A 16,640-nucleotide genomic window follows, 5' to 3' on the forward strand; every position below is an offset into this window, starting at 1 on the left:
TGTTTCCATTTTTGGGGTTTAGCCGTGTGATAGAACATTCACAGGTTAGAGTGCTGAAACTGGAGCTGGGCAGTGGGCTAGAGGACAACTACTACTAATACTAAGGCTTTATTCCAACATTCAAGTCCCTCTGAGTACACAACCTGATATATACTGAAAATAGGAGGAGAGATGGATACTTCCTCTTTGTCTGTATTATATAATCTCTTCTCTGGTGTAAAAACACAAATCAGCTCATCATCGTGCCATCAGAACAGAATGATGAACTTGATATAATGATACAGTAACAAACAGGAGAAAAACACTTTTATAAAAACAAAATTTGCCCAAAAAAGAAACACTGATGAAAAAAAAAACCATGCAATGCAACTTGTCAACTAATTATTGCTTCCTGTTCAAAACCGGTGTTGTAAGTGCATGCAAGCGTGCATCTCTCAGTGGGTGGCTGACTTTGGCTCTTTCATGGCATTACTGGCTTTCTTCCTCCTTTTAGCTAGCAGGGGATTGGTCGAGTCTTCGATGGTTTTGATTTTGATTTGCTCATAGTCGACTCTCATTGTTGCCAAGGCACTGGTCATTTCCTCCTGGGGAACAAGGAAAATAAAGTCATTAGATGGTTTAACTCACCCCTCAAAGCCTGTGGTTTCTATGGAAACATAAATGCAGATGTTCTAATGTAAATATTAGCCTTTCACTTTTTACTTTATTTAATAAAATTATTTATTTTATTTATTCAATGTCTTAAGGTTGAACTTTGACCACAGCGCTCTGTGGTGTAGACTCAAACACAAAAGGTTCTGCTCTGCAGGTCAGTATAGCCACGCTCCATTCTAGCCTCAGCAAGTCTACCACTGGCACCAACATTTTTGTGTCTGGCCAATCACAGCGCTCTATGTTTGTTGGTCAGGCTTAACGCTAGAGCTGCGACAGAGAAAAACAACGATGCCATTGGCTCAGGAATGGAATACGTTTTAACTGGTTTTGGCATTAAATTGAACAAATCTTCCAGAATTAACAATTTATTAAACGACAGAAACCATTGAGGTTGTTGTTGGAAGCCATGACCACTCCGTTCTTCCACGGTGCAAACTGCCCCGTTGACAGTTTTCCATCGATATGAGTGTGTCACGTTCATTGCTCTGATTGGTCCTATGTTGAATTACGTACAGAGACAATTTGATGGACAACCATAGATTCTGCCCATTTGAGCCGTTACAATAGTTCGCAGCCAGACTACATACATAGGATGGGTAGCTAGGCTATGAAAACTTAGCTCCATCATTTGATTTTCTCACCACACTGCTCTTTAGAGTCATGTTCAACAAGGTGCTGAAAGCATTCTTTAGAAATGTTGGCCCATATTGATAAGATATGATCTTGCCGTTGATGGAGATTTGTGGGACGCACATCCAGGGAACAAAGCTCCCGTTCCACCACATGCTCTTCTATCAGCTTGAATCACTTGGCCCATTCTCCTCTGACCTCTAGCATCAACAAAGCATTTTCACCCACAGGACTGCCGCATACTGGATGTTTTTCCCTTTTCACACCATTCTTTGTAAACCCTAGAAATGGTTGTGTGTGAAAATCCCAGTAACTGAGCAGATTGGGAAATATTCAGACCGGCCCGTCTGGCACCAACAACCATGCCACGCTCAAAATAGCTAAAATCACCTTCCTTTCCCATTCTGACATTCAGTTTGGAGTTCAGGAGGTTGTCTTCACCAGGACCACACCCCTAAATGCATTGAAGCAACTGCCATGTGATTGGTTGATTACATAATTGGATAAAGGAGAAGCTGAACAGGTTTTCCTAATAATCCTTTAGGTGAGTGTATATACAGTGGTCCCTCACTATAACGCAAATCACCTTTCGCCCCCTCGTAGTTTCCCACTTTTTTTTCTTGCATACTGAGTTCTGCGTCCAAAGGTACAAAGGTTTGAACTTTGAGAGTGTTTAAACAAGACAGAAAGGTGTGAAAATATTAATGTCTGTCTGAGAAAAGTGCATAAAGTGTGTAGTGAGGGGTATTACAGTCTAAACCTTGTGGCCATGCGCTGGGATGAGCACGTCTGCAGAGGAGAGTGGCTATGTCAGCAGAAGCACATCGTGTTACAACTGGAGTACGTTAGTAATCTGCGCTCGTGTCTTTACAGGAGGAGAAGACTTGATTCTCTACAAGACGAGGAAATGCTGGAGTGGGTGTGCTAGGGCTGGGTGATATGGCCCAAAATCAATATCACGATATATTGAGGATTTCACCTCGATAACCATAAATGGACAATAACTACAGGTGTGCGCAGAAACTAAAGTTGTCCACTAGATGGGGCTGTCACGTGAATTCTTGTGACTCAAGGTGGTACAGCTTCTTCAAGGGCCATGGTTGCCAACCTACACACATATTTTCATTTTTTCATTAAATTTGACATGGAAAAAAAATCATCTGAATAAGAGTCAGATATTTCAATAGATACATTTTCAATTTATTGCCCAATCCTAGTGTGTGCAAATAAAACTGTTTACCCATACTAGAGAGAGAGAGGGGGGGGGGGGGGGGGGACCTATCGTGAGTTATTTTTTATCATAACTCCAGCGATTAACGAGGGACCACTGTATACCCCCCCCCCCCCCCCACACACACACACACACACCAGGGGCAGGTGTTTACATCCTTCACATAAGGATGTAGTGTGAAAACATCCAAATTGATAGAAAGTCATGTCAGCTGTTAAAGTCTTTAGAAATCTACACAACTAAAGATCTGAAAGGTTTTCATTCAACAGATCTGTTGTAATATTTTTCCCTTTAGGACTAACATGACCTGGTTGAATGAGAATCTACAGCAACCAAGAAGAATAAAGAAACTTTGTGAGATTTACTTTAGTCATTAGAAAACTCACCTTGACATCTTCCCAGGCATCTCTCTCCTCATTTAAAACCCGGCTGGTGTGAAGGGGGGTCTGAGGGACCTCCATTGATTGCTTTAAATGAAAACAAACACAACTCAAACTCACTCTAGAGCAATAACAGTGATGTGAACTAAAAGTTTCATGAATCCTACATTGATCCATGGATGATTCATAAACTCTGCAATAGTCATCCTTTGGGTGGGCTCGGTCTTCAGGAGGGTCCTGATCAGCTGTTTAGCTGCGGACACAAGATGGGATTTTAAATGTTAAACTTCATTTTCTGAGCTCTGTTCTAGAGTTACTTCCCGGATCAAACACAGGAGAGTAGCAATAAAGGATAAAACCGTAAATATAATTTGTTTTCCAATAGTTTAAACTACATTAACATAAAAGATTAATAACTCTCTTAGTGACGTCTTATATCTAAAGCTGGAGGTGCCTTGAAGGAAGCTGCTAGATGCCTTTTTCTTCTGTTTTTCCCTCACCAGATTTTCCGGGGCCTAGATCTACGATGAACAGGATTATCCAACTCCAACTTATGCAGTGAAGTTAGAAAACGTTGTCGATGTTTTCGTTTCACTACTGCAGGCATCATTTAGAGAGAAATTAGATATCAAAGCTCCAATTTTCATTTCTTTTTAAAACCATCAAATTAGTCAGAAAACAGAAACTAACTTTCAGCAGTAAAAACGCAGGGAAACCTCTGAATCGGTTTCAATTCCTGGATCTGACTTAAGATCAGCTTCGAAGTTGTGTTTACATAAGATGTTTACAAAATCGATACGGAGGTAATCAAATATTTTAGGAAAGTGAGAATATCCATATTAAAGACTGAAATCAAGTAAAACTCCCCCCGTTAGCACTGGATGTGTTCACTTAAAAATGACATTATTAGAACAAAGTTTTATTACGATCTATAATTTATGAAATAACATGAAATTACAGGACTTTCTATGAGTTTTGCTGAAACCATTTCTGATTTTTTTAATGCTTTGAAGTCATGTGAATCTTCCCTGAACAGTCCTTCTCAACCAGCCCTCAGCAGGTGTGTATTATGAAGAAAGAAATGTGTCTTCTGATCCTTTTTGATAAATCGCACAAGGGCTATGGGGGTCCTAAACATCTGGGAAGGATGGAGGCTACGGTGAGCTGGCATTAGGGAGAGCTCTGTACCTTCTTCTGATACATCGGACCATTCGGGGTTGGGAAATTCATACTGGCCCATCCTGATCCTCTTCTTCATCCCAGGAGAGATAGCCAGCCCGTGGTTAGAATAAAATGGAGGGTACCCACACAACCTGTTAAAATATTAAGAACGATAACATCAGCTATGGCACTGAATAATCAACCATGCTGTAAATCACACAAAGGCAGACATACAAGATATACATAATGACGCCCAGCGACCACATGTCACATGACTTGTCATATTTCTCCGGGCCGAGAACCTCTGGAGCTGCAAACAGAGATTGGAGCATGAACACAGAGTGAGCTAATGACAAAACCCAACAGAACAGATCAGAATGGGCATTCTTACCAACATAGTAGGGCGTGTAGCAGGGAGTATCTAAAGAGTTGTGTGAGGTCGTCTCCTTAGCAAAGCCAAAGTCGGTGAGTTTGAGCATAGCGCTCGGCCTCTTTGTAGAATACAGCAGGTTCTCTGGCTGTTGCATTCAGAAACCCACGACAAAATCAACAGAAACAGGTCAGTAACTGGAGACATGGGTCATTTAATATAAAACCACATTAATTAAACACAAACCTTGACGTCTCTGTGAGCAATATTGATTGAATGTAGGAACTGGATAGCCTCTCCTATGTTCTTCATAATATCAGAAGCCTCTACAATGACACACAAAGTTTGTTTAAAATCATTCACTAATGGATTGTGGCCGACACAAACATGACAAATGTCACAACTATTAGAAGGTGCACTTTTTTCACATATTAGTACTTCATGTAGCTGCAGATTTTAGGTCCGGCCAGGGCTTGTTACCTTTCTCTGTGAAGGCCTGGTCTCCTCTGTCCTGAATTCTACTAAAAAGCTCGCCACCATCCATACTGTAAACACAGAAACACACGACTTAACATGCCGTTTAGTTAAAAAATAAAAAACCTTTTGTTTCATGCAAAGGTCAATTCTATCAAGTATTACAGCTGGCACATTGGAACAAAGCCAATAAAATGGTTCCACACTGGTGCTTTGGGATTGATTTCCTACTAGAGAAACACAAGCAGGTTTTAATGTGACTAACTATTCCCAAAAGGACGGGGTGCAGCAGAAACCTTCTTTACTGGTGAGGAACCCAATGGAAGCTGGATAGAATTCCTAAGAAAAACTTTACGCTTTATAATAAAATAAATAAGGACAGGCCTTTAAGGTTTAAAGATTTAATCCTAGGGTGCATCACTTTATCAAAATGATCCCAATAGTTGATTCGATGACTATGCAGTAGGGCTGAACGATCTATCGTTTTTGGACTGAAATTGCGATTTCAAACAGCACGATCACGTGACCGTCAAAGCTGCGGTTTTAGCGGTTTTGACTGATCGGGGATCAGTTGTGTAATTTTTTTTTACATCCAGGGTTTTCCCCGTGTTATGGCGGCGGCAAAAGCCAGCGCACGGGAGGGGGGTGGGGTGTACCGTCCAGAGCCGAGCCCAACTCCACAGCTGTCAGAGCTGCATATTCAGGTTATTTTCCCTGTTTTATGTTCCCACACACAGCGCTGCTAGAGCCGATAATAACGGCACCGTAGGTGAGCCCGGGACAGAGAGAGAGAACGTAGTTGAGCAAGGGAGAGAGAGAGACTCCTCCCACATCGGAGCAGATTCAGGCTGATTTCTAAAAGCTTGGTTTATGCTTCATCAGCGCGAGTGCGGAGTCGCTCACTTTAGTTAACTTGAAAGCTCAACTTCTCTTTTAAAACTGGCTTGAATGTTTCCGATGGCACACGTTAGTTCAAACAAGCTAAGGTGTCAGAATGCGTGCGTCTCTCTCCCGGGACTGATGTTTTAGTGAGGAAAAACTATCAGACGGCTGTGAAAAACGTGCAGCCAGTCAGCCTTGGTAATGCAGGGAAACTGTGCATTTTTTGTTATTTAATACATTTAAAAGCTATTTCTACCTACAGATTTCCTCCATGCATTTTGGAGTAGAACATGTTTTTAGAAAGCTCCTCTCTAGATAAAAATCACAAATACAAGTTGCTTCACAAACACATTAAAAAAACGATAATGGGAGAAAATATTAATAGCTTTAACTGTTTTATTGTATGATTAAACAGTAAATATTAATGTGAATGATTTGTTGTACTAGATTAGAATCTAGACCATATTTTCACCTAATCTACAGGATGGCTTGGCAGGATAGCGTTGGACCTTTGTTTGCAGAAAATTGTGAATTGAACCGAAATCGCATTTTCTGCTGGGAAAAATAGCAAATCAATCTTTTCCTAAAATCGTTCAGACCTACTATGCAATGGATTTTTTCTCCCCCCACTGTCTTTAAGGTGCTCTGTGGTTTCCTGGGAGGCCAGGACAAAGACATGTTGGTTCATTATTTGTAAACTGATATAAAATCTGTCAGACAAGACATCTAAAGTCTCTAGATAGCAAGCTACTTCATAACTGTGTAATAAAAATGAACTTGTCATCTGTTGTATAATTGCTTTATACAAGTTATTGATCACTACTGTTTGTCAATCACACTTATCATGAGGATGTAATCAAGGAGAGCCGAACATAATGTGATCATGAGGATGTAATCAAGGTAATCCTGGTGGAGGTGTGCAGCTTTGCACGCACATCAGGGAATGTATAAGGAGCAGAGCAGAGCTCAGAGCTGTTAGAGCTGTTTGAAGGATTCTATTTGACGAGGTTCATGGATTACGTTTTCTAACTGGGGTGTTCAGCTCTCCACCCATAAGCAACGGTAAGAGAAATGTTTTGTTCATGATTGATAACTTGTATGAATGCTGGTTGAATAAAGCCTTGTTGTTCCTCTAATATTCAAGTTGTGTTTCATTGTTTCTGGCGTCGACTTGACAAACGATCCTGATTAAATAAATATAAAGTGTAAAAAGAGACTTTGAGTCTTTTAAGGTAATTAAAATAAAATAAAACATTTTATTTTAGAACATTTTTGGCGTCACGAACAGGATCAGTCAAGCTATTCCAGCAACAATGAAGTGTTTTTGGAGAAGCAAAAAGGAGCCGAGTGCTTCTGGGGAGGGAACGCCGATTCCCGTGCCGATTCCCGGCTGGGAAACGGAGGAGTTCCGATCCATTGGTGATATGTTAAGGCAGCGCGGTGGACGCCCTGGGCCGTGGGGAGAGTTAAATGGAGTGGTCAGCCCCGCCGTGGTGCTGGACCGTTTGACGCGGATAGAAGTAAAAAAAAAAGCGCCGCTGGCAGGAGTGAGAGATATGATGTGGCTTTTTGCAGAAGCATGGAAAAAACAGGAGTTAGAATTGAGCAGTTGTAGAGAGCGAGCGGCGCAGGAGAAAATCCATGCTGAAGAAGTTGAAAAATCATGCTCAGAGTTTGAGCAGAGAGTGTGTGTGATGGGGAAAGAGCTAAAGCATGCTCAGAATGTTTTGGATAAAACGCTGACTTTTGTGTCTCGAGCGCAAAGGAAGGAAAAGAAGCGACCTCGTAGAGCAGGTCCTGCTCAGATCCGGGCGTTTGTAAAGAATGTTGGTGAAGATTGGAACCCAGAGAAATGGAACGGGGATCTTTGGGGGGATGATGAGGAGGAGGAGTGGGCGATTAAACCTGACCCACCACCTCAGCCCTTGTATCCATCATTACAGGGGATAAAGATGTCAGAACAAAGACCTATTACTAGGCGTCGGCGAGAACAGCAAATTATTCCACCAATACTGGTAGATATGGTGGATGATCAGGGACGGCCGGAACTCGATGAGGCGGGTAATATAAGAAGGATGTTACAACAGCAGCCACAACCCGCCCCTAGGCTGCTAACAACGCTAGAGGATTATTCACAAGATGAGTTAAATCACATGAATGGGAAGCTGAAACAGCGCCCAGGCGAACCAACTGACTCCTGGCTTAATCGCCTTATGGAGGATGGCGCGTGTGATATAGCCATAGATGCCGGTGATGCCATGAGATTTTCAGGATTAAGTACTGATGCACAGATAAATGCTGAATACCGGGCTACAGTCCGGGCATTGCCAGCTGATGAAGATTTCAATGTGGGGGATGCATATGCTCTGGCATGTCATGTAATCTATCCTACCACGGCGGACTGGTCTGAGATTAAAGGGCAATGGCAGACAGTGAGAGATGCCATTCAGCGGCTCACCAGACTCACTATTAGAGAGCAAGTGGCTCAAAACGGGGGAGCTGGAGTGGTGGACTGTAACATCTCTAAGGCAACTAGAGATCACCTCATCAGACATGCCCCACCACATTATAAACCCATGGTGACCAGCTTGTTGTTTGGCGCGGCAGACCAGACTTTTGCCGCGATAAAAGATCGTCTTGGCGAACTCACCACGCTGGGTGATTGGTCTGAGACGAGGAGAGAGGGAGCTAGAACTGAAAATAAACCCAGGATTGATCCACATTCAAGGGGTCGTAAAGGGGGGGCAATGGGCCCCTCTAGAACAGATCTGTGGAGGGCACTGCGACAAGCGGGAGTGCCGTTTGAGGAGATTGATGGATTGCCCACTAATGCATTGATGGAGAAATGCAGCCAAATGGGACTGAAGGTCCATTGTCAGTTCAGACATTGTCCTGAAAAGGACGACAGGATGTCTGTGTCAGAATTGGTTGGAATGTTGCAGAATGTGATCAGGGAGGTGGCGTCGAAGCCTGCTGAACCTTCCGCCCCTCCCAAGGAATCTTCAGAGGAGGAGAGTTCAGATGAGTGTTATCAGGTGGCGGCAGTGAAGCGTAGAAAGAAAAAACAGCACCGAAGGGAACATGATGATGAATAGGATGAAGGTCAAGCTCAGGTTGTTGCCAGTGCCTCAGGATGGTCAATAAATGATATCAGACCACATGTGGAATTACAGATTTATTGGAAAAAATCAGTACAGACAGTAATGGCATTGGTTGACACTGGGGCGGAGGCCTCGGTAATTCATGGCAATCCTGATAAAATAAAGGGAAACATTGTAGAAAAAGGAGTATCAATGCTCCACGAGCAAGTGGCAGACGTTCCAGAAATGGATGAAGTGCCTTTTGAGGTAAAACCAATCCAGGATTCTCCTGTGAAACTGGGGGTAAGATGGAGCGAACTCACCCCAGAGCAGCAGGAGCGAGCCTGGTTCACTGATGGTTCCTGTCAATATGTGGCAGGAACCAGGAAATGGAAGGCTGGGGCATTTAACCCTGGTACACAACAAGTTATGGAACTCACAGGGACAGGAAAGAGTAGTCAATGGGCGGAGTTGAAAGTAGTACACATGGTAATAATGACGGCTGGGGTGCAGGGAGTAAGTATTTATACTGACTCCTGGTCAGTAGCCCAAGGAATGTTAACTTGGATGCCAACTTGGCATGCTACACAATGGAAGATACATTCAAAAGAGGTTTGGGGAGCTGACCTATGGAAGGACATTTGGGAGAAATGCCAAAATATTCCTGTGTCAGTATTACATGTGGATGCTCATACTAATAACAATGATCCTGAATCCCTGCATAATCAGACTGTAGATAAGATAGTGAAAATTCAGGCTGTAAGACAATCAAGTCCTGGATTAGCCAAATGGGCTCACGTTACTGCTGGACATTGGGGTGTGCAGGGAACATTGAAATGGGCGAGGGACAGAGGAATAGATCTCATCATTGATGATATTAAAACTGCCATAGAAGATTGTGAACCTTGTCAACATCAGAAAAAGAGAATCCCTCGACATATACAGGGACAGATACATCAAGGTAAACAAGCGGGACAGTGTTGGCAGATTGATTTCATTGGACCATTGCCAAAAAGTAAAAACTGTAAGTATGCATGCACAGCCGTGGATACGGTGTCAGGGGTACTGGTGGTGCATCCGTGTCATAACGCCAATCAGGAGGCTACATTGAAATGTCTGTCATTAATAGAGACCTATTATGGACTACCTTTGCAGGTTCAGACTGATAATGGTACCCATTTCACTGGAAATAAGGTCAAAGAATGGGCAGAGAACAACGCGGTAGAATGGATCTATCATGTAGCATATCACCCGAAAGCTAGTGGACTCATTGAGAGAATGAATGGGTTACTGAAAGAGAAACTAAGGAAACTATCGGTTATTAATTCTTTGGACAAATGGAGAGAAAATCTGACTAGGGCAGTACATCAGTTAAATAACAGACCCGTGGGGGATGGAGTTACTCCACTGATGCTAATGGTTGCCAGGGCAGGAAGGGAAACAACTTCTACTGACCCTCCTATACGAATGTGGAAACTAACTTCTGAGGCAGAACTCCCTGTTAGAGCAACTGCGGGCTCTGTGGGATTAGATCTTAAAATCTTGGAAAGCATCACTTTAGTAACCAATAAAGTGACAGTGGTAAAAACAGGATTGGGAATACAATGTCCACCAGGAACTTATGCTCATGTGTGTCCAAGAAGTGGTTTAGCTTTGAGGGGTCTAACCATTTTAGCTGGGGTAATAGACTCAGACTATCAAGGGGAAATAGGTGTGGTGTGTCAGCATACAGGTAAAGAACCGTTGGTACTGGAAAAAGGAGACAAGATAGCTCAGTTAGTAATCAAACGGTGTGTAATGTCCAAAGTTGAAGAGATTACTAAACCTACCACTATCACTCAGAGGGGTGAAATTGGGTTTGAATCATCAGACTTTACTGCGGGGGCAAAAGTGTGGGTGGAGCAGCTCAATGGTCCTCCCAGAGCTGGAGAGATTATTGCACAGGGAAAAGATGCTGTGGTAAGTGTATTGTTCCCCGGAGAGGAAAAATGGATTAATATTCCGATAAACAAATGTTACAGGAGAGAAAATTAATGCTTGTCATTCTATCTGCAGTTTTGTATGTATCCCATAGGCGGGTGTCTGAGTGACGGTGGTTGACTGGGTCCCCTTCCCCTACAAAAGGATTGAACCTTTGTCGAGGCGATGGATGGGCTCCGCGGACCTGGTGGTGTCGGATGTTTGGTCATCGTCCTCCATGTCCTCGCTGTCATCGCACTGAGGGCACATTTCTGTTGGGGGCTCACGGAAGGACAAGTGTTGGAAGAAGGGGTCATGGGCCATCTGGAATTGGTTAGCAGTATGTCCAACCGCACTCAAGGCACATTCACATGCAGAGCAAATGACGCTTGCTACTTGGGAAACCTAACATCTACCGGTAAGATGTACCGGTGCAGAGGATGTCTTAAAATCCGAGGAAGGGTGATCAGCCCGGGGGTGTTGGTTCAAGGATCAACAGTAACCTTTAATTCTGCAGCGTGCATCTGTGCATACCATCAGGGGAATGGTACTTGCATACAAAATGGCACAAATTGGAGTATGAAGGTTGATCGCGATTTCCGGATCAGGAATGGAACTGTAATCACAGGAGGACGCGCCTATTTGTACATATTCTGGGTGCTGCCCGACACAGCTAGAGCTACGCAGACAGCTGTAGCTCCCCTGGTTCACACTTGTCAACAAATGGGACAAATAAGGGTAGCCGAATATGTGCGATGGACTGTGAAATTCCCTCCTATTCCGCCTTGCAACAGGAGGAGGCGAGCATGGTATGACACCGTGCTAGGAGGAACTGGAACTTTGTATGGTCTGGCTAACACAGCAAACAATGAGGTAACACGAACTATGCTGTCCAACACTGGAGAATACACCGCACAAGCTGTCACCAAGACTGCAAGATGGATGCCTTCGACTGTATCTAGTCAGCTAGAAGGAAGTGATGTGTGGAAAAGTGTATTTAAATGGAATCTAAAGCTTTGGAATGAAACTTATGATGCATTGCATAATTTGTCACACATAGGTAATTGGACAGTCTGTTCCTTGCAGACTATTCATGCTGAGACACAGAGAAATAGGTTTCAAATACAGGTAATGAGTAATAACTATCATGCATGGCGAACATTATGGAACATCAGTAGTTCATTATGGCTACAGCTACATGCAGAAATGACGATTTGTAATAAATCTATGTGTACTGGATACTGGGATCAGTATAATATGACATCAGTAATGACTGTGTGTAGATATCAGATACTGCCGGTGATAACCACTAAAGGGTTTTGGTATCTCCATGTTAGTGGAGAGTGGTGGGATGTTAAAACAAATCGAACATATGAAGTAAAACACTGTGATGAGACTGATAAGGGTTTAGCCTGCCCATTGGTAAAAGGACATAGCAATCCATGTTTCACTGATTCAAGGGTCGTACTCTGTGATTGGACGGTCACACCCCCAGAGGAACAGTTTTGGCAGGTGGGTCCTAACACCTTATGCGTGGCTACAATGACCAATTCCCCACAGGTACCTTCAGTTCCCTTTTCAGGTTGTCTCAAGGGTATACATATGTGGGAATGGAATAACGTGACCTATTGGTTGAGTAATTACACTGTATCTAGTCGGCTGACTAAGATACAATGGGAGGTTTTACACTCCCCTTGGACACTCTCACTGGAACGATTCAAATGCGCATTGGATGGTTCCACTGAAGTGGCAAAATTGATTGACTCTCATAGGTCCAACCTTTCCAGGCTCATGGTGTCTACTCTTGTGGCACAAGGGGAAATAAAACATGTTGCTACATTGATTGAACAGGCTTCCGCTCATCATTGGTGGGATATATTTACAGGCATGTCGAGTACCGCTAATAAAGTGCTAATTCCACCTATGATTGCAGCATTAATTATAATCAGCATTCTAACATTGTGTAATCTTATTATTTGTTGGTATGTTATTCGATTAAGAAGAGAAATAAATTGGGTAATAATGCAAAGACTACGATGAAAATTAAAGTGGAACTACAAGGTATGTTATAAATGACGTTGGTTTTGATGGGGAAATGGTGATGGATATGTTACATAAATTAGATGAAAAGTTCAAGAGTGGAATGTAATAAAAATGAACTTGTCATCTGTTGTATAATTGCTTTATACAAGTTATTGATCACTACTGTTTGTCAATCACACTTATCATGAGGATGTAATCAAGGAGAGCCGAACATAATGTGATCATGAGGATGTAATCAAGGTAATCCTGGTGGAGGTGTGCAGCTTTGCACGCACATCAGGGAATGTATAAGGAGCAGAGCAGAGCTCAGAGCTGTTAGAGCTGTTTGAAGGATTCTATTTGACGAGGTTCATGGATTACGTTTTCTAACTGGGGTGTTCAGCTCTCCACCCATAAGCAACGGTAAGAGAAATGTTTTGTTCATGATTGATAACTTGTATGAATGCTGGTTGAATAAAGCCTTGTTGTTCCTCTAATATTCAAGTTGTGTTTCATTGTTTCTGGCGTCGACTTGACAAACGATCCTGATTAAATAAATATAAAGTGTAAAAAGAGACTTTGAGTCTTTTAAGGTAATTAAAATAAAATAAAACATTTTATTTTAGAACAAACTGGAATACATTTCTCTAGGTGTTAACCATCATTTCTGACTACTATAAATAATGCTGCAACAAGACCGATTCAAACAGAACTCACACTACTACTAGGCCACTGAGAAGGTAATGATGATGTTTGAAAGCAGCACTTTTTTAGAGTAAGCAAAAAAACATTTTTCGTTCAAACACTGAACAGTGAGTTCAATTGCAGATTCATTCAGAATTAGTTTTATTTTTAAGAAATTTAGTATTGGGCATTAAATTTTAGATTATAGATTTATAGCTTATGGCTTAAGTTTTTCACAGAAGACAAATGCATGCGCATAATGTATAAAACACCTCAGAAATTTTACTTTATTTTATTTACTCTTTATTTAACCAGGAAGGTCCCATTGAGATTGAAAACCTAATTTTCAAGGGAGTCCCGGCCAAGAGTCAGCAAAGGTTGCAGCTACAAATATTATCAAGTAATTCATATTTTAAACAAAACACAGCCTAGTGAGTGAATTCAATTCCACTTGATCGCAAAATAAGCAGAGAAAGTTCAATTCTGGTGTCATTTTAAACAAATCATAAAATCTTTTCATTCACATGACAAAGGTGTTATTTCTTTTTGTTTTTTCCAGATTTGGAAAAATAATTCTATATTAGGGTTAGGGGTAGGTGTTTCATGCATTATTCCTCCAGTACTGTGAAAGTACTGTATTTGTTCTGCATTTATTAGGTCAAAGCTTGTTAGGGACAGTATTTTGTTGGATTGTAAGGACAAAATGTACTCCGATGCCCAGAGCTAAGGTACTGAAACTAGCATAGCTAATCAGTATAATAACCACAGAAACTAAGAGGACTTCCACAGCTCGCTTTAGAAAAGGCTGAATAAGAGAAAAGGTAGCAGGTCTTAACAAAGACAAGTGTTAAACTAATGATTAGTTACCTCAGTTGAGTTTACCAAACTTATCCTCACTTTTAAGTTTCATTTAAGTTTGGGTTTTTTCAGTAAATGATTGCAAGTTTCAGGACAAATCATCAGTTACATTTTCTAATAGCTGTGTTGAATGTCTCATGAGACCAAAGAGCGGTTCTTCAGCCCTGCAGCTGGTTACAGGAGAGCAGAACTCAGAACCAAGAGACACCCCTGCCAAACCACAGCCACACAAACGTCTCCACATTTTTGCTTACTGAGAAAAGAGACACCAGAGGCTCGACGCAGAAAGGCAATCCCTGGTTAATGCACTTTACACCCTTTAAATGTGGTAGGAGCTATTCTTAAAGCCTCTCAACCCAACCCACTTGATCGGTTTCTGAAAAATGTCAACGCATGGATTATTTATGAAAAGTGATGATTTTGATCAAGGTGCACGTGGTTACACTAAAACAGCAGAAAATCTTAACGTCCTAACACGCATCAACCCACGTCGTCTAACGTGCAACCTGAGGTGTGAAGATGCCTTATCTACAAGGATAATGAAACAAAGACACTAAAACTCTTTGTAAGCACATCTTGTGTTTGATCAAATGTTCCACATTTTGTTTTTAAAGAACGTTGTCATCTTTTACTTAAATGTAAACCAGCAGTTGTTGGTCATCTAACATCCTGAATTACATTCTAACACACTGTGTTGGGGAGTAATGGATTACATGTACTGCTGTTAAGTATTTAGAGTACCAATTATGAGTAACTGTATTTTGTTTAAGGTACTATTTTTAAACACGGTCTTTAGAATGCAGTTACTTTCGTAGTACCATTTGAATATTTGTGTGTTTTCCACTTTCCACCCGAAAGATGAATACAGAAAAACTTCGGTCAATGCGTGTCCCCGCGCTGTGTAGAATATACAGTCTGGCCACAGTCCATTGATGACTCAGTCGTGGGCCAGGATCTACGGTTGTCTTTTAAACCGTCTCCGCATGCTCCTGAATTACTAACAATGTGAGCTAATCACTAGGGCTGCAACAAAAAAATAATCGATAAAATCATTGAAGAAATGCGTTAGCAACGTGCCCATGTGTCTTATTTGGATGTTTAATGGCTGTTAGTGGGCATCTTATTACTGTATTAGTTAGTGTACAATAATACAGTATACACAGTAATACATTTTACTGTTTTACTGTAAAAAACAATTATAATTGACACAAGTTTTAGACTGAATTTCTTCATCTGCCACTGATTCACGGCTATTTGAACGCAGAAATACTCAGAAATGCAATTTTGAGCTTACATTTCTTTAGATATGTCCTGTAGCACAAGAAAAATGTCTCAAACATGTTAAAAGCAGAAAAGACATGATTTTCATTTCAGTGGGAATTTAAAGCAAGCTTTCAGTATTTTGTGACTACTTTTACAAAGTATTTACCTCAACACTGATCACATCACCTTCTGTTATTTGTAATTAAATGCTTTAGGCAACATTTTATTTCACCTATAAGGCAGGTGACTGTCAAGCTGAAATTCCTACACGATGGTGTTTATTTGACATTGTGGCAATGTGACCCTTTACACAACGTGGGACAACCAGTAGAATATAGGTCAGACTCGCTCTATGAGTCAGTGCAAGTAGGACAAAGATGTGTGCAGTACTACTTCTATTAGTGTTATATTCTAGGAAGTGTTTTGATTTCATAAGAAGAACATTTAAGCCCTTTATGTTGAGCTTATTAGATCAAGGAAGTTAATCATCACCACAACATGTGAGCGTGTCAGCACACACGTCTTCCTCTGTAGCGCAATCATAACCACACATCAAGTGTGTGCACGTGTAAGGAGTTAACGGGGGAGGGAGTTAAAATGCTACAAGATGGAAATAGTAAGCTAAGGAAATAACACAAAGCTCATTTAGAAGAAATAGGACCATCCAGAGCTGAGTTACAATAATTTACCTGCTAAGGTACTCAGAGCAAATCATTGGTTCAGAAAGCAAAACTCACTTACTCGCCTCCCCAATAACTGTGGTCAGTAATAAATAGAAATTTGAATAATTCACTGAATTGTTTTGTTTAACAAGCAGAAGCTGGACTGAAAGTCTTATTGTATGTGTAATAATATTCCATGTTCCATTTAAAAACTCTAATTACAATTCCAGAACTGAATAAATAAAATAAAAAAGTAGCTCACATTTATTTAAAAAACAAAGATTTTCATTTAAATAAACAGCATCTCTCGTGTTAATAGTATGGTTTAAA

At 41.4% G+C, this 16,640-nt stretch overlaps 1 protein-coding gene across 1 annotated transcript in view; it reads right to left on the reverse strand.

Moving 5' to 3' along the window:
- Nucleotides 1–203: 203 nt before the first annotated feature.
- The window catches only part of mapkapk2a (MAPK activated protein kinase 2a), a 51,597-nt gene continuing 35,160 nt past the window's right edge, over nucleotides 204–16,640 (reverse strand). Inside the window, exons 3-10 of the mRNA XM_015959588.3 lie at nucleotides 4,907–4,971; nucleotides 4,673–4,752; nucleotides 4,448–4,574; nucleotides 4,291–4,366; nucleotides 4,084–4,208; nucleotides 3,063–3,148; nucleotides 2,902–2,982; nucleotides 204–584 (exon numbers count right to left, since the gene is read on the reverse strand). Of these exons, the coding sequence (XP_015815074.1) occupies nucleotides 435–584; nucleotides 2,902–2,982; nucleotides 3,063–3,148; nucleotides 4,084–4,208; nucleotides 4,291–4,366; nucleotides 4,448–4,574; nucleotides 4,673–4,752; nucleotides 4,907–4,971 (790 nt within the window). The 3' untranslated portion in view covers nucleotides 204–434. The remainder of the gene's footprint in view (nucleotides 585–2,901; nucleotides 2,983–3,062; nucleotides 3,149–4,083; nucleotides 4,209–4,290; nucleotides 4,367–4,447; nucleotides 4,575–4,672; nucleotides 4,753–4,906; nucleotides 4,972–16,640) is intronic.

The sequence above is a fragment of the Nothobranchius furzeri genome, chromosome 3, assembly GCF_043380555.1.
Source record: "Nothobranchius furzeri strain GRZ-AD chromosome 3, NfurGRZ-RIMD1, whole genome shotgun sequence".
Classification (NCBI taxonomy): Eukaryota; Metazoa; Chordata; class Actinopteri; order Cyprinodontiformes; family Nothobranchiidae; genus Nothobranchius; species Nothobranchius furzeri.